General features: G+C 35.2%; 1 protein-coding gene across 5 annotated transcripts in view; it reads right to left on the reverse strand.

Moving 5' to 3' along the window:
• The window catches only part of CAMSAP2 (calmodulin regulated spectrin associated protein family member 2), a 116,634-nt gene that overhangs the window by 19,096 nt on the left and 78,681 nt on the right, over nucleotides 1-18,857 (reverse strand). For 3 of the 5 annotated variants that reach the window (XM_038541929.1, XM_038541933.1, XM_038541930.1), the window contains exons 5-8: nucleotides 10,397-10,429; nucleotides 7,452-7,593; nucleotides 7,018-7,157; nucleotides 426-519 (exon numbers count right to left, since the gene is read on the reverse strand). In XM_038541929.1, the coding sequence (XP_038397857.1) occupies nucleotides 426-519; nucleotides 7,018-7,157; nucleotides 7,452-7,593; nucleotides 10,397-10,429 (409 nt within the window). The remainder of the gene's footprint in view (nucleotides 1-425; nucleotides 520-7,017; nucleotides 7,158-7,451; nucleotides 7,594-10,396; nucleotides 10,430-18,857) is intronic. The other 2 variants (XM_038541931.1, XM_038541932.1) reach the window with 1 other exon arrangement.

Here is an 18,857-nt window from a genome sequence, read left to right on the forward strand (position 1 = left end):
TTTCTTATTATGTGCAATCAGTAGATGATGTGTAATAATCACAAAGCATACCAGATTTAAAAATATGTATATAAACCTTTTTATGGTTTATTGGTAAATTCAAATTATAGATTAAAGCCAAGTCATTATTTAAGTGGATTGCAGCTATTACAGTATTAAAAACTCAGCATCTAATGGGGAATAAAAGGTACAAAGAGAAGAAAGTAGGCAGAGTTGAAGCTAAAAGTTCCACAACACAAGCCTTCAAATTCAGTTATTCTCTCCTATTATCTGCCTCACAGAGACTTTAGTAGTTTTCAATATGAAAATATTCAGAATTTATCAAGGCTAGTAGCTGTTTTATAACAATAATAGGATCCCCTCAAACACAATAAGCAGGGGAGGTTATATAAACCCAGTTTTGTCTGTTTGCAGGAACACCCTACCTCCTTGGGGACGAACAACACGAGGCTGCACAAATGAGGGCTTCACGACCTCGAACCACCAGAAGAGCTCTGCCATGAACACCAGATAATTACTCTACATAAAAGAGTTAGGAAAAGAAGAAAATCAGGTAAGACTTGACCAGAAAGTAACAATAAATACAATTTTATTCTGTTTTACCTATTAAAATATAGGTTTAAATCTCATTCCTTCATCACTGGAGTATATACATCCACGCTAGGCTATTAAATCTGAGATGGACTATTAATGCTTATAGGCAAAATTTATAACAGCTACTCAAAACCTCTTTGCGCTTTTCTCTGTATTTCCAGAAGAGCAGCCCAATTTATGTGGTAGGCATTGATACTTGTGACCATAGAACTCTGAGATATAATGTATAAGGCACTCTTTGTCCAAAGTCAATACAAACAGCTGAAACAGCTTTTGACTCTGAAGAGTGGCTATCATTTAAAAAAACAACAACAACAACAAAAAACTCTTTCCAGATCCCTAGAAATCTCTCCAAAACTTAATCCAGTATCTATGTGCTTGATGATGCCACACTCACAGTAATCCAGGCTCTAAATAACAAAAAGACTCTAGATTGCTATGGCTAATTATTAATAATTTTGAAATGTACATACAGAAACATTATACAAAATAGCAACCTAACTTTGAAAGGTTATTAGTAAGTTGACAATGTCATTTGCCTTTTATGATTTATATTTGAAAATGCAAATAATTTTTAAAGTAGCTTAAAATTATAAGAAAAGACTAAGAGGGTCCTCAAAAGCACATTTCTACTTCAAGCTTATATTTTAAGATGCATACATCATAGAAGTATAAACATGATGAATTATTTTAATTGTAGGCATCTGGTTAGATTAAAAAACACTATACAAAATCTGTTTTATAATTACTTAAAATAATACTTCATTAAAATCTGGCATCTAATAAAAATGTTACTATCAAATTAATATTTAATGAGTAAGATCTTATTTCATATTACATTTCAGTTTCCAAAATTATCATTAGAAATATGGGTGTTTTCTAATGCCATGTCTTCCTCCTGTTAATTTATTTTAAAAGATTTATTTATTTATTTTAGAGAGAAAGCTGCAAGCAGGGGGGAAGGGCAGAGGGAAAGAATCTCAAGCAGACTCCCTGGTGAAGAAGGAACCTGCCTCGGGTTCTTGAGATCATGATCAGGAAGCCAAAATCAAGAACTGGATGGTAAACCGACTGAGCCACCCAGGTGCCCCACTTGTTAATTATGAATAAACCTCAAAGCTCTACATACTCTCATTTAGAGGTCATCTATACGTAAGCTGGTGATTTTCAAATATTCATCTTTTACCTGATAGTTCCAGAAGGCTATTTTGTATGTAGAAAGTGAGGGAAAGAGAAGAATCCAGGGAAACTCAGGTTTTGTCTTCAGCAACTGATAGTACCATTTAATGAAATGGGAAAGACTGGGATAATTACGTAGTGGAAGGAATCCTGAGTTAATAGCTTTGAGATATTCATTAGATATTTAAGTGGACTTGACAGGTATGTGGTTGAATGTAGGAGTCTGAAATGTTATAGAAGATAAGGCATATGGTGAACAAAATTTGGCAAATTTACTTTTAGCAAATTCCCAGAATATTCAAACATTTATAGACAATACATACTGTTTTAAGCAATTGTTAGAATTTGGATTTATTTATTTATTTATTTTTTTGGAAAGGAAATGAGAATGCTTGCAATCCCAAGGGCTCTGTGTTGGATCCCATCCCTACTTACTCTCTCAGAAGCTTTACATTTCTAATTATATTTCTTTCTCCTATATGTTTATTCTTCCCCTCAACAGAATCCTCCCTGCTTTGCTTTTCAACATGCTCAGGTCTTCCAAATGAAATACAAAACAAAATCTTTACTCAGTAATTCACCATTCTCCAGTTTCTCCTCACTCCCCTACCTTTTTACCTCTTCATAAATTTCTCTAAGGTAGGCCTATGCTAACATCAGGCTTCTGGCTCCCTAATCCACTCCAGTCTGGCATCCAGGCACATTATTCCTCCAAAACAGCACTTGCTCAAGTCACCAACGACTTAAATTTGTTGCTAAATCAAACAGATTTTTCAGTCTTCATCTTACATGACCTCTCAGCAGGATCTGATACTCTTGATGCCTCCCCTCTTTGAAAACTGCCATCCAGGCCCATCAGCTACCAAATGACTCCCAAATGTATTGAATGTACTTACATAAGCAGTGGCCTACAGAACATTCCCTCTTAGATATCTCAGAGGCATCTCAAATGTCTAGAACTGAACTAGTGATCTTCCCCACAAATCTGGCCTTATTCTAGTTTTACCTCACTCAATGGCATCACTACCTCTGCGTGCATGCCAGAAACCTAGGAGTCTTCCTCAATGCCTCTTTTTTTCCTCCCCATATCCAGTTCATCACTAAAGTTCATCATTGCAAATTCTGCATCCTAAATATTTCTGGAATCCACCCACTTTTCTCCATCTTCATCATAATCACTCTGATTTAAACGGTTTCCATCTTTTGTTTACAACACAAGAGCTTTATCTTAAACTATTAAGCCAAACAAACTTTTCAAAATAATACCCCTTCCTCCACTTCACTGGTCTTGGGAAAGTGATTATCGGCTATGAGAGCATACTTGATTGGGGTCCCTTTTTAATTTCTCCAGTTTCATTTAATACCACGTTCTCCAGAGTTCCTCATTTTACCCATCAGACTGTAAACTCTAGAAGGACAAAGCTTGTGCTCATCATCATATCTTCAGTTTTTAAAACAGTGCCCAGTACATAATAGATGCCCAATACATAAATACTTATTGAAATCAGTGTATAAATGAACGAATGATTAAATGTGTAACAAAAAGATCAGTTCACAAAATACCAAACTATTGACAGGGAATATTCTCTGGTAATGAGATCATTGTGATTTGTAATTTCTCTTCGTACTTATCTCCATAGGATATTTTCTAAAGCTAAGGTATAAAATTATAATTAAAGTATTGGTCCTGGGATCCCTGGGTGGCGCAGCGGTTTGGCGCCTGCCTTTGGCCCAGGGCGCGATCCTGAGACCTGGGATCGAATCTCACGTCGGGTTCCCGGTGCATGGAGCCTGCCTCTCCCTCTGCCTGTGTCTCTGCCTCTCTCTCTCTCTGTGTGACTATCATAAATAAATAAAAATTAAAAAAAAAAAAGTATTGGTCCTAGGTTCCACTATACGAGTATAGTTAACTGAAATCTGTATCTCCTGGAAAACCACTGTTTACGTGCTCAACTAAATTGTTAATTGAGAATATTTTAAGGACTTTGGTGTTCAATATCACTAAACATGAGAGAAATGCAAATCAAAACCACAATAAGATATCAGCTCACACCCGTTAGAATGGCTATTGTCAAAAAGATAAGAGTTGGCGAGGATGTGGAGAAAAGGGGACCCTTGTACATAGTTGGTGGGAATACAAACTGGCACAGCCACTATGGAAAACAAAATGGCACTTCCTTAAAGAATTAAAAACAGAACTACCATATAGATCCAGCAATTCCACTTTTGAGCATTTATATGAAGAAACTGAAAACAGGATTAAAGAGAAATCTGCATTTGTATTCATTGTAGCATTATTCACATAGCCAAGATATATATGGAAACAGCCCAAATGAATGGATAGAGATGTGGTGCATACATACAGTGGAATATTAATTCAGCCATGAGAAAGATAAAATCGGTATGATTTCACTTATATGTGAAATATAAAAAAGCTGAACTCATAGAAACAGAGAATAGAGTATTTACCAGGGACTGGGGAGCTGAGGAAAGGCGGGAGGGATTTTAGTCAAAGGGTAAAAACTTCTAGTTAGAAGTAACTGGGAATCTAATGATTATAGTTAATGATAATGTATTGCACACTCAAATGTTCCTGAAAGAGTAGATCACCACAAAAAGGAAATGGTAAATATGCGATGTGATAGAGGTGTTAGCTAATCCTTGGTGGTAATCATTTTGCATACTTTAAGTGCTGTATGTCAATTATAGCCAATAAAGCTGGGAAAAAAAAATACTTTGGTAAGATACTATGTTTGGCCACAAGATGTCAGCACAGTAAGAGCATTTTCCCAGTAACCAAAGCTTTTAAAGATCATCTCTTTCTGAATTTATGATTAAACAGCAATAAATCTGTTGCCATATTCCAGGCATGATACCAAATTAATTTCATTTAACAGATTTCTTTCCTTTAAGTTAAGATAGTCATGCAATTATACATTAACATTCATAAACAATGTAAACAATGCAGAAGAACGTAAGATGTACAGAACATGGAACACCAAGTATGGTTGAACTACTCTCCCCCAAGTCCTAATGTCACACTCAGCAGAAAGCACTGTTAATAGTTTTGTGTTTATCTTTCTAATCAACCTTTTTTCATGCATAGATTTGCATACAAATAGAAAAATCATTTTTAATATATAAATTACATCACGCTATAATGTTTGCTACCCACTTTCTTCACTTAATAACATCTTGGAGAGCTTTCCTGATCAGTAAAAATACCTACAACTCCTTCCTTTAAACAGCTTGACTATATTACAAAATACTTTGTGTCCCTCCAAAGATGAACTGTTCCCAACTATTCACCACTGCTAACAATCCTTATAGGTGCCTTCTGTGCATTTTAAATTTGGTTACGTAATGGCATACAAGGACGCCTGGGTGACTCAGTGGTTGAGCATCTGCCTTGGGCTCAGGGCGTGTTCCCAGGTCCCCTCACGGAGCCTGTTTCTCCCTCTGCCTATATTTCTGCCTCTCTCTCATGAACAAATAAAATCTTAAAAAACAAATAAAAAAAAGAAAGAAAAAGACCATATCAGTATATGCTTCCCCTAAGAGGGGAAGGGGGTGCTCATTCCCTTTATCCTTATAAACACTTGGTATTAAAGCTAACCAAATGACCAGGTGCCCAGCATCATGGACCAAGCAACCCCTTAAAGGTTTGAAGTCTTAAAATACTCAATATAAGTCAAAGTTGTGGTTCTAATAATTTAGCAAATGATACAGAAAGTGACCAAAGCTTCTTCTGTAAACAGTTACTTTTTTTTCTCTTTTACTTCACGAATCTCTCTACCTACCTCCCCTCTGGCAACCTACTAGTTTGTTCTACTATTTCAGAGTCTGGGTATTTTTTGTTTTTTAAATTTGTCTGTTTGTTCATATGTTTTGTTTCTTAAATTCCACATATTAGTGAAGTCATATGGTATCTCTCTTTCTTCTGACTTATTTCACTTAGCACTATACCCTCTAGGTCTATCCATGTTGTTGCAAAGGGCAAGGTCTCATTCATTTTATGGCTGATATTTGTATGTGTGTGTATGTGCATACACACCACATCTTTATCCATTCACCTATGGTTGGACACTCGGGTTGGTTCCCTATCTTGGCTATTGTGAATAATGCTGCAATAGACATAGGGGTACATATATTTTTTCAAATTAATGTTTTCATTTTCTTTGAGTAAACAGCCAATAGAATTACTGAATCATATAGTAATTCTTTTTTTTTTTTTTTTAAGATTTTATTTATTTGAGAGAGCAAGTGAGAGAAAGCATAAGCCAGGGGAGAGGCAGAGAGAGGAGGAGAGGTAGACTCCTGCTGAGCAGGGAGCCCCCATGCAGAGCCCAATGCTGGGAACTGACCGACCCACCCAGGCACCCCTCATATGGTAATTCTTTTTTTTTTTTTAAGATTTTTATTTATTCATTCATGAGAGACACACACACACAGGGAGAGAGAGAGAGAGACAGAGACAGAGACACAGGCAGAGGGAGAAGCAGGCTCCACGCAAGGAGCCCAACGTGGGACTCGATCCCAGGTCTCCAGGATCACGCCCTGGGCTGAAGGCGGCACTAAACCACTGAGCCACCCGGGCTGCCCCTCATATGGTAATTCTGTCTTTAATTTTTTGAGGAACCTCTATACTGTTTTCCATAGTGACTGCACTAGTTTGCATTCCCACCAACAGTGCACAAGGGTTCCTTTTTCTTCACATCCTTGCCGATACCTATTTCTCGTCTTTTTGATTCTAGTCCTTCTGACAGATGTATCTGTCCAGTTATCTATTTTAAATATGCCTGATTTAAGAAAATGTCTTTATATCTAGATCATGCCCAGACTAAGTCAATTCAAACATCAGGGCTATATATTATTTATTGGAATTCCAAGGTAAACAACTTTCAAAGTAACCAGGACTTCATTTATGCTCCCACCATACTATAACAGCATCTGTCTAAGATTCAGAAACATGTAGTGGCTTATCCTCTATTGTGCTAACATGAGGACAATGGGTCAATTTTGTACCACAACTTTTAAATTTAGCTTTGTATTGTAAGAGAAATCTTTAGCTAACACTGTATTAAACCTAAAACAGGCAGAAAAATAAAACTTTTTTCAAAAGCTCTTTTGACTGATATTAACAGTTAATTTATAAGTTTAGAGTGGCTATGCCACTTATATATCTAGTTATATTTTTCCAAAAAACTTAAAGCAAAACAAACCACCAAGAGTTATTTAATTTACCTTTATGGATGAAGCGGCATACAGCATGTCTTCCAGGGTGAAATGGCAACACTGGTTCAAATATTCTTGGCAAAATTCTTGAATCAGCTGCAGATTATATAGGCTATCAGCCAAAGACATGGTTTCTTTCAAACAAATATCTTCAAACAGGAAAAGAGCAAAGTGATGACTTTGGGTTAATTTGAAAATATACATTTCATATCTATTTTATAATCAGTGGCTTAGTACAAATACACAATTATGTGGAATCTGTTTTACACACCCATACAAATATAGTGGCCACTACATAGAAAGACTTAGCACTACTTTACTTAACTATCTTCTCCAGGATTATATGTAAAAGTTTTTTTAAAAGCCTTTGTTACTTATTAAATTCTGTTTTCTTAATATTTATCACCATCTATAGCCTAGAAATATTTCACTGTAACACTTACCTTCTAATCTGACAACACCAGGACAGTAAAAATGAATAAGAGCAGCTAAAGCACAGCCATCTGTACCATCTTTCAACAAATTTTCTACCAATGGAATGCAAGGCAATTGCTTGAGCAATGTTTGCTCCTTCCTATAACGAGCCTACAATAAAAGAAAAAAAAAGAGAGATGAAAACAAGTAAATACTAAACAACATACAGGGGGGAAAAAAACAGTATTATAGACTCTAACATACCAGTTACATACATTAGGAGAAATGAGAACTATTCAGCAACACCTCTCTTTTCTAAATAATACTAGACATTACTTTACCAAAGTAAAATACAGAGCAACAGCATTATAGTTTCCAAGGACTTAGTATAACATTATATTGCCAATTTACATGAAATGACATTTAAGCTAAATATTTAAATATAAAAGCATCACAAAATGGATTCAGAACATTTTGTATCCAAATTATCAGTTCTGTTCTTCCCTAAAATCCATTTATTTTAATGTTATATTTAATTTAGACCACGACTTCTTACATTCAAAGAGCAAGTGTACTGCTTGAGCAGAAAGAATTTTAAAAGCTCTCAAAATTGGGGAGCAGGTATAAGAATACAATACTATTCTTACAGGAAATTGGGCAATAAGAAACATCACTTTGAGGAACTAGAATATCACCAAGGTATGCTGGCTTGTTGGTATCTGAATGTTAAGATAATGTACATAAAGTATAACAACTTTGAAACTGCAAAAAAACAAAAAAAACAATCCAAGTGAGGTTTCATTCACCAATAACAGAGCAAATATAAGGATTTCTGCTCCCCCTTAGAAAAACAGAAGAAATCTTTGTTTTCTTTAAAACTGCTTGGTGTGACTGGATACAAATTCGTGAGACATGCTGTAAAACTTAATGGTTCAGAGAACAAGCTCTTGAGTCAGATTACCTGGGTTCAAATCCTGGTTCTGCCACTTAACTAGCTCTACGATCTTAGACAAATTACTTCAACTCTCATTTCTCAGTTTCCCCATTTGTAAAATAGGAAAAATAATAGTACCTACTTGATAGGGAGGACTACTAGAAGGATTAAGTAAGGAGACGCCCATAAAGTGCTATGCACATAGTGATAACTAAAGGTTGGCCTATTATTAGCTGTCAGCTCTCCTAAAGGCAAGAGAATAATGCTGAAGATTTAATGAAGATGCACAGTGAAGTATTTTATTAGGTAAATTTATGATTATATTGGTTACTGATATTTAAAGTTTTTTTTAAAGTAATCAAAACTAATTTTTCTTCTAACTCCATCTGAACTGGTTATCTCTATATTTTATGATTAAAATATAATTATGAAATAAAATATTTTTGTGAGAATAAAAAAAATAATTTATTGAAAGGAAACATTTACTATTTGGTGGTGAAGTTAAACTTCCTTTCAATGATATCCCTCAGAAATGAAAAATGAAATATCTATTCCTATTTCTCTCTGGCTACCCAAGAACAAGATTCATGGAACATTTTTTCCTCTTGAAGATATTCAGAGAGCTTGTTCTTTTTAATCAGTGTGCACTAGACATCTGTATTTAATGGTACGCTCCAAACTCAGAGTACCTATATTCAGAAAAAATTATGTACATGGCACTATATAAATTTTTTAATTGATTACTGATTTGAATATCCTATGAAAACTCCCTCAACTTTGCTGCTAGTAAAGTTTAAAATTTAACCACAAAAAACGAGCAAAGAAGACGTGAAGGGAAGGGTGAGAAAGAAAGAAGAAATCAACCAGTAGCATCTGCTAGCTTTAAGTTACCCTTCTCACATTTGGTAAGTCACAGTTCCAGATCTTTACACTCCTTTTCTGGCCAGCCAGAAACAAAATAGTCTCCCTCTTAGAAATCCTCTAAGTTGTCTGGGCTCATTCCCAAATTTCCCAGATCTCTTAGCAGTAGCCTGTTTTCAGCCTACAATCTGAACTGGACTGAGTTGAGCACCCTGGGTCATGGAATAAAGAACTGAATTGTGTGATTTGTCCTACTGCTCTCTGCCAAGTAGCACTTCTATACAAGGCACACGCACACACAGCCTTATGAGGCTTTAGCAATAAATGTCAATGGCTTAGGATAGATTATCAGGGATTTGTGAGGAGCAAGCTAAAATGCTTTCCTGAATATTATATCCTAAAAGATTTATCAGGTAAATCAACTTTTAATTTTGAAGTCATGTACAACTCGCATTTGGAGTTCATGAAAGTTGTAGTCTTTAATACTTAATCTTACTATATATGGCTTTATAAACTTGCTGTGTGGAAACATTCCCTGTTCTTTCTACAAATTGAGAAATCTGGCATTTAAGAGGGTCATTGTATTTTCTTTCTCTCAACACTATAGTGTATTTCTAAATGATATTTTTATTTCTGAGGGTTTGAAATTCCTCTTAAGTGGTCTAACCACCAAGATATAACCCTTAAAGAACAATCCTTCAGGTCAAATCAGAACTGAGTATAATTTAGGTCCAATACTGGTACGGCCACCGAGAATATATCACTTTTTTATCACACAAAAAGTGTACCCTACAACTCAGGCTGAAAGGAAATGAGTCTTTAAAAAAGATTTTAAGATACAAATAATTTGCATATGCAATTTATATTCATTTTTCCTAAAGTTATTAAAACTAATGAGAATCTCTATCCATACATTTTTAACATATACTGACAGTCTATAAAATATCAATAGGACTAACAAAAGAATGCTTATGCTTTAAACTATTTCTAAAGCTTTTCATCTAAACCTCAGCTAGATTTTTAAATCTTTTTTTATATTATGATCATAGAAGCTTAAAATACAATCTCTATGCAGCAACTAACAGAATTATATGAAATGACTATACCAACAAGACATAAACAATACCATTCCATAATTACAATTCTGGAAAGCAAATTGAAATAGCTGGGCAAACTTACTGGAACCAGTTTCCAAAACCATTTGGAAGGAGACTTCAGAGGAAGCAGCGGGGGAAAAAAGGGAAAGCAAAAGGTAAAGGGAAAATTCATCAGAATGATTTTTAATTAACAAGTGACAGTAAAGCTTCTGAAAGTGGAGTTCCAAGTTTATAATTCTCATAATATTTTTTTAATGTTAGTATTTTAAAATATTAGGTTCCTAATGATAAAGATCTCCACCTTCTCCCCTCCTCTCCTCTCCCAATACAGAAATTCATTTTTCAGATACTCAGGATATTCTGTATACTTTGGCAGTGAATAATTTTATTTTCATGTTCTAGAATAACACATATTAAAAAATAAATCTATATCCCAAAAGGGAAGTAGAAAGATTCCAGGGCTGGATTTGCAATCATTATAATTCTCAGACACTAGTAAACCAAGTTTGATAAGGCAGTTATTTCTTTCCAAAGAGAAAAGAAGAGAGACTATGTCATTAAGGGTACAAATAAAGTAAATAGAACTGTAGATTTGAACAAGATAATCATTTCTTTCAACTATATGATGAATTTCTTTTAATTAATGGGGCGAGAAAGTAATTAGCAATTCTTACTAAGATTTTCACAGAATCTCTAAAGCAAGCAGCTATTTACATAAAGAGAATATAAATGCTATTAATTTTACTGTCTAAAGGTATCCCAAATAATATAATTTTACTTCTTTAAAATGATGAATAAACTCATAATTTCAGTTAATATGAACAATTTGTGATTATCTTTGTATTTCCTAGCATAATTTCTAATAGCCCTGAATAAACATTTATTGAATGTACCAAACTAAATGAGGTCTGAATTAAAATTCATATTCAACTTTTATGTAGAAAGTTTATTCTACAGAGGTGCTTGGCTGGTTCAGTTGGTAGAATGTGTAACTTCATTGGGGTTGTGAGTTCAAGCCCTGTATTAGGTGTAGAGATCACTTAAAAATAAAATCTTAAAAAAATTTTTTTCCTACCTAAAATTAACTGTAAAAAAAATAAGATTTGGAAAATAAGATATTTTAAGAACTTCAAGAGTCCGAAAAATATCATCTCAAGAATCAGAAAAATACCAACTTTCCATAAAAAGAGAGTATGTGCAGTAAGTTTTCCTTATTGCTTCAGGAAGAAAAACCTTCATAATTTTGTTGCATGTATGTTAATCTCTCATTTAACCAGGAGTTTGGGGCAGCTGCAGTTATGATAACCATAAAAAGTATAAGAGCAGGAACAAAGGAAGCCACTGAGAATGTGTCAGGATCCCAATATGTAAGAGGAATGTCAAAAACGGGTTTTCTTGTTATGAGAATAGAAAAATCCCATTATATAGAAACTGATAATAAGAAATATATTATGAACTATTAAAACAGGAGATATGCAAAGGAGTCTCTACTGGTTCAAATTATTCTATGTATCTTGTAAAATATTCAATAAGACATTTTACTAATTCAGACTCTTCTGGTCTTCCTCCCACCTCTCCACTGACCTAATTTACTGATAGCAATCCTATTCGAGGAAAAAGGAAAATGATTTAGATTGCCTAGCTGAAGGAAATATGATTTTAAAAAGTAAATATACTAAAAGAACAAATAAATGCCTATGCTATTCATGTTTATAACCTCATGGGCTTATAACCTTATAAGCCCAAATATATAGTAGAAGCTCCTTGCTGCAGGGTAACTGTATTTCTGAAGTAAACAGCAACTGCTCCACCCCCTCCTTTTAATTTTCAGAGAACTAGGCAAACTGCAACCTCAAATCCTGTTCTAAGATGTAATTATGACACCAAAATGCTTTTAAAAGGCCACAGATAACTGGTGGAAAATTGTTTATGAAGTCCTTACTGATGACAGGGACCAACCTGGGCAGTTCAGATTTCCTGGAATAGTTCTAACTTCCAGCATTCCTTTCTACTGTCTTCATCACACATTTGGCTCACTCTAAATTTTCGTTAGTTATTTTAGGTCTTGCCATTAATATTCCCCACACAGTTCTATGTCTTCCTCTGGGTATATACAATCACTCTGAGATTTGGGATAATTCCTAAAGTTCTTCTACATGCTCCCAAAACACGTTGGGAGGATACTGGTTCGACCTGGCTTTTGCTGGAGACCTCATGGAATTGGAATTCATTAAGGAGTTAATCATAGTGTGACTAGTGTGACCTGTCACCTCATAACTCATTAGACTTAAGAATCTCTTTACCGCTGTGGGTCCAAAAGTTGTGTTGAACTGCTTGCTGATAGGAATGTAAAATGGTAGAAATCTCTTTGGAGAAGATTTTGGCACTAGTTACCAAAACTACATATGCATTTACCCTCCAATCTAGCAATCCAATTTCTATGGAGTTTACTGAAAATCCAAGAACAAAAAAGGACATTATTCTTCATAGCATCATTTGTAATTATAAGATCCTGGAAATTACTTAAATGCCCCTAGGAAAATGGTCAGAGAAACTGTGGTATATACACAACAGAGTACATGCTGCTGCAAAAAAGAATGAGGAAGATACCTAGGGACTATGTGGAGTAACTTCCAGGATATACTATTAGTGAAAAACACAAATTGCAAAAGATTAAATATATTTTGTTAAAGGAGAAAAAACATATACATATGTGCTTACTTGTGTAAAAACAAAAACAAGAAAGATAAACCAACTAATTATCAATAAGGGTTGGCGGAGAGTGAGAGCTAGAAGAAATAAGGGGAGGGAGTGATATGTCTCTGAGTTTAACTTTTGTGTAGTTTTGACTTTTGGAATCATGTTAATGAAAATGAAATTAAGTCCACAAGGATGGAGCAAAAAAGCCCACTAAAACTAAATGAAAACAGAAGCCAGGCAGCCCGGGTGGCTCAGCGGTTTAGCGCCGGCTTCGGTCCAGGTCGCGGTCCTGGAGACTCGGGATCGAGTCCCACATCGGGCTCCCTGCATGGAGCCAGCTTCTCCCTCTGCCTGTGTCTCTGCCCCCGCCCCCGCTCTCTCTCTCTCTCTGTATCTCTCATGAATAAATAAATGAAATTAAAAAAAAAAAAAACCAGAAGCCAATAAACCCAAATGTATTTCAAAGGAATAACAGAACTACAATGAAGTGGTGGGAGGGACTCAAGTAACTTTAGAACACAGCATTCTGACCATATATTATCAATCTAAAGAAAAATGAATTATATTGTATCTATTGGAGATGACGGATGTTAACTAAACTTATTGTGGTAATCATTTCACAGTATGTGTAAGTCAAATAATAATGCTTGCTGTCCACCTTAAACTTCTATAGTGCTGTATGTCAATTATATCACAATAAAACTGGAAAACATAAAAGCATTAAAAGGAGTAAAACAAACTAAAAGAATTAAAAAGAAAAAGGAACTGCAAACAAATCTTAAACTCCTTAGGTTTCTTTTTCATATTGGTATACACATAGCAACTCTGACGCTATTTTATAATGAATTGTAGGATTGAGCAAATAAGAACAGTTAACCTTCAAACAGTACAGGCTTGAACTGTGCAGGTCATTTACACGTAGTTTTGTGGTTTTTTTTTTTTTTTTTTTAATAAATACAGTATAGTCTTGGAAATGTATTTTTCTCTTCCCTATGATTTTCTTAATACCATTTTCTTTTCTCTAGCTTTAAGAATACAGTACAAAATACATAAAACAAAATACATGTTAACTATTTACATTATTGGTAAGGCTTCTAGTCAACAGTAGGTTATCAGTTCTTAAGTTTCTGGGGAGTCAAAAGTTATAACTAGATTTCCAACTGGGTGGTTGACACCCCTAATCCTCACCTTATTCAAGGTTCAACTGTAAATATCAATGTCCTCTCAAATTACTTATTATAAAAGTAAAAATAATAACCAGAAGTTAAGAAACCAGAGAGTATCTTAACCAATTGATAAAAATTAACATCACCTACTAGGGCAATGGATATCACGTACCTCTGGACATAATACTGTGAGGAGGACACAATTCAGTCTTAAAAGCACAAGCTTAATTTAATTGTAAGGAAATATCAGAAAAAAACAAATTGAGGGATGCAAATGACCTGTGTTCTTTAAAAATGTCAAGGTGAGCAATAAAAAAGAAAAGCTAAGGGGCAGCCCAGGTGGCTCAGCAGTTTAGAGCCACCTTCAGCCCAGGGTGTGAAGGAGCCTGCTTCTCCCTCTGCCCATGTCTCTGCCTCTCTTTCTCTTTGTGTCTCTCATGAATAAAAAATTAATTAATTAATTAATTAAAAATATAAAAAACAAAAAAGCTAAGGAACTTCCAGGTTAAATAATACTAGAGATACACTGAAGGGGTAGGAGGATATGATGTTTGCAACTCACTTTCAAATGTTTCAAAAACCTTTGCATACATATGGGTTTGTGTGTGATGTATATGTGTGTGGGTATACACATACATACATGTATGTGTGCGTACACACATAGCAAGAAAGTAAATGAGGCAAAATGTTAAACTGATGAATCTAAGTAAAGAGTATATAGGGCTCTTTTTCTACCTTGAACTTTTCATAAGTGAAAAATATTTCAAAATAAGTGTTCTTAAAAAACTTTATTAAGTCTGTATCAATCCAAATCTTTGTAGAGTCTGTGTCCAAATGTACAAGATCCACAGAGCTGCTGAAGAAATCTGTTTTTACAGTACTCTTAAGCAAAGATGAAAATCACAGTGCTAGGACATCTAACTAATATTTAAGTCTCTCCAAGGCAAGTCATCTTTATAAAATATTGCTTGGAGAAAAAATTCAGAGATAGTATGATATTGTAAAAAAATGTTTAAAATGCCAAGTTCCTCATTTAACTACACTGAACGTGGTTGGTAACACAACTAGGGCATATAGATTAGGAAGTTACTTTACGAGTAGGTGAGTAAATGACTATGAAAGAGAAAAGGTATATTGACAATAGGTATAAAGAAAGAAATGAATTAGCACTGACCACAAACGTCCACAGAAGAATAAACCATAATTACAGAATAGAAACTTAGAGATAGAATTCCTTAAAAATCATCTAATTTGGGCAGGTCAAGTCTTCACAATTATTTGACTGAAATAATGGTATGAAAAAGAAACCAAGTAAATCTAAGAGTCAAAGCAAATGATGTATCTGAAAATGATGTATTATTTTTTTTTTAATTTTTTATTTATTTATGATAGTCACACAGAGAGAGAGAGAGGCAGAGACACAGGCAGAGGGAGAAGCAGGCTCCATGCACCGGGAGCCTGACGTGGGATTCGATCCCGGGTCTCCAGGATCGCGCCCTGGGCCAAAGGCAGGCGCCAAACCGCTGCGCCACCCAGGGATCCCATGATGTAATATATTAGAACATTACATGTTTTATATATATATGTGTGTGTGTATGGAATAGACAACCAATTACAAAATGATGGGTTACAAATCAATGTTTCCCAAAGCATGCTCCAAACAACACTAATTCTACAGGATGTTAGTAGATGTCATTCACGAAAGCGGTAAAAGATTAAATATGTTTGAGAAACAGCTAGACAGGCTTCTTAACCGGGCCTTCAATGTACTAAAATGGGTCGTAATGTTTTTTATTTTCTTTTTGAGATTATTTATTTATTTATTTATTTGAGAGAGAACACAAGTGGGGTGGGAGGGCTGAGAGAGAGGGAGACTCCCGCTGAGCAGGGAGCCCAGTGTGAGGTTAATCCCAGACCCCAGGGCCCTGGGATCATGACCTGAGCCAAAGGCACTCAACAGACTGAGCCACCAGGTGCCCTGGTTGTAACATTTTTAAAGGGACACAGAGAGGGCAGCATTTCCCAAATGTATCTGACTTCAGAATCTTTCTGGGTACCTGGCTGGCTCAGGAGGTAGAGCATGCGACTCTTGCTCTCAGGGTCATAAGTTCACGTGAGATACAGTGTTCACTTAAAAATAAACAAAACTGGATTAAATAAAACTTAAAAAAAAGTTATTTAAAAAAGAATCAAATAGTATCTAAGGTACTATTTATTTATTTCATTTTTAAAGATTTTATTTATTTGTGAAAGACACAGAGAGAGGCAGAGACACAGGCAGAGGGAGAAGCAGGCTCCATGCAGGGAGCCCGATGCGAGACTCGATCTCAGGACCCCGGGGTCATGCCCTGAGCCAAAGGCAGACGCTCAACCACTGAGCCACCCAGGTGCCCCTCAGGTACTGTTTAAAAAAATAGAACCGAGAACAAAAAGGTCATAGTTTTTAATTGCTAAGGAACTTTGGTAAAAATGGAAATTCACATGGCTGACGTAATCAAGCAAATATGTATAAGCATTCACCTACTGTCTCACCGGGTAAAGTGTAGTCTATTTTGAGACTATACCTTTAAAGGAAAAGCAATTAGAGCTCAGTTAATATCCTTTCTCCAAAGATAATTCCTTCATCCAATTCCCACCCCTCTGTAAAACATCTCATCAGCATTTCTATTTTAAAAGTGGCAAATGTTACAATGAAGAGACATGTACTTTTAATATTGGGAGAAACAAACTTTATTCACTCTATAGTGAGCACTGTAAATTTCAAAATACAAACCAATGAATTTCATAGCTATTTCAAAACTATCTACTTTTGATAGTAAGAGTGGTCTACTTACTAATGTCCAAATGTGGTAACTTCATGTCTCCACTCATGTTATTCCTTATGACATAGTGCCTTACTTTGTAAAAATCATAAAACCTACTAAGGCCCTGTTCAAGTCCCACATCTTCTAGAAACCACCTTAAATATTTCACTCCCAAGGTTATCATAAATCCATAAGTAATATATACATATATGAAAGTTTATAATAACCAAGTACTTACTATCTTCACTAGCCTTTTGCTCTGAATCCTTACTTTTACTAATATATTAAGAAAGGAAAATTTGAGAATCATTTTAGTCACAGAATTTAGAAGCCATTTAATTCAACTTTTAAAATTTATAAAGAAAATGAGGCCCACAGAGTTCAAGTGCCTTGGGAAAGGTCATGAAGCTAGTTAGTGGCAGAACTCTTCTGACTTTAAGTCCATACTCAGTTTATCATAGCATTTTTTTTTTAAACAAATTCCTTAAAAGAATGAATGCTGAACTCAACGTCACTGGCTATAAACTTTAGAGATCTTTCAAGTACGGTTGCCAGATTTAGCAAATAAAAATATGAGATGCTCATGCAACTTATACCAAAAATTTTTTGGTATTTCTCTGAAATTCACATTTAACTGGGCATCCTACTTTACAATAAAAAGGATATTAGAAAGAAAAAGAGCAACTTGAAAAAAAAAAAAAAAAAACCTGGGAAAATAACATTAGTAAACTGTTTAAACATTTTCCCAGGACATGGTCCTACTCAAAATGCCTTCCTTTTAAGACACCAACTAATCCAATAATCAGAAATACATCATCAGCAGATCTAATAAATCTGAAGAAATACCTTTGGAATTCTAATTTTGGTCTAGCACTAATAATATTGCAGTGCAAGTATCCCTCATCATATGCATATATTTTACCAAGAAGATGGCTGTAACAAGAAGTTTCATAAAATAATTTCATTGGACATTTAAGTTGAGAATAGGTGGGAAAGGACAAAAGGTAAGAAATGTTATCATCCAACACCACAGGCCCTGATTTTTTTTTTAAAGATTTTATTTATTCATGATAGAGAGAGAGGGAGAGAGAGAGAGAGGGAGAGGGAGAAGCAGGCTCCATGCCCGGAGCCCGACATGGGACTCGATCCCGGGACTCCAGGATCACGCCCTGGGCCAAAGGCAGGCACTGAACCGCTGAGCCATCCAGGGATCCCCGGCCCTGATTATAGCTAGATAAATCATAGACAACAAGGTTAGCATCTAGTCACTTGGCAAGCTAGCCTGAGTAAGTAGAAGGCGTGGCAACTTCTTACCAATTGCATAGTAATAAAGAAAGAACAAGTCATTCTATCTCTTGTCCCTAAAAGGAGAAAAGGATCAAGAATTTTGCTTTTAGGGATCCCTGGGTGGCGCAGCGGTTTGGCGCCTGCCTTTGGCCCAGGGCGCGATCCTGGAGACCCAGGATCGAATCCCACATCGGGCTCCCTGCATGGAGCCTGCTTCTCCCTCTGCCTGTGTCTCTGCCTCTCTCTCTCTCTGTGTGACTATCATGAATAAATAAATAAAATCTTTAAAAAAAAAAAAAAAAGAATTTTGCTTTTATGGGAATAAAAAAATCAAGAATGAAGTGATTAAATTTCCAGCCAAACTAACCAGTTCAAATGCCAAAAATCTCATTGTTAGATAATAGAGATTTCTTTCCCTAGTTTATGCAGAGTGCCTCATAATGATGACACCTGTACTTTGCAGTAAGACTATGTAAAATTACATAGTCTATGTGAAATTTTCATAAAGATTCTAACAATTGGAAAAAAGAGAAAATTCATTTGGAAATAAAAATATGTATTGTGCTAAAATAAAATATGTATTAAT

The sequence above is a fragment of the Canis lupus genome, chromosome 7 (genome assembly GCF_011100685.1).
Source record: "Canis lupus familiaris isolate Mischka breed German Shepherd chromosome 7, alternate assembly UU_Cfam_GSD_1.0, whole genome shotgun sequence".
In the NCBI taxonomy this organism is placed as follows: Eukaryota; Metazoa; Chordata; class Mammalia; order Carnivora; family Canidae; genus Canis; species Canis lupus.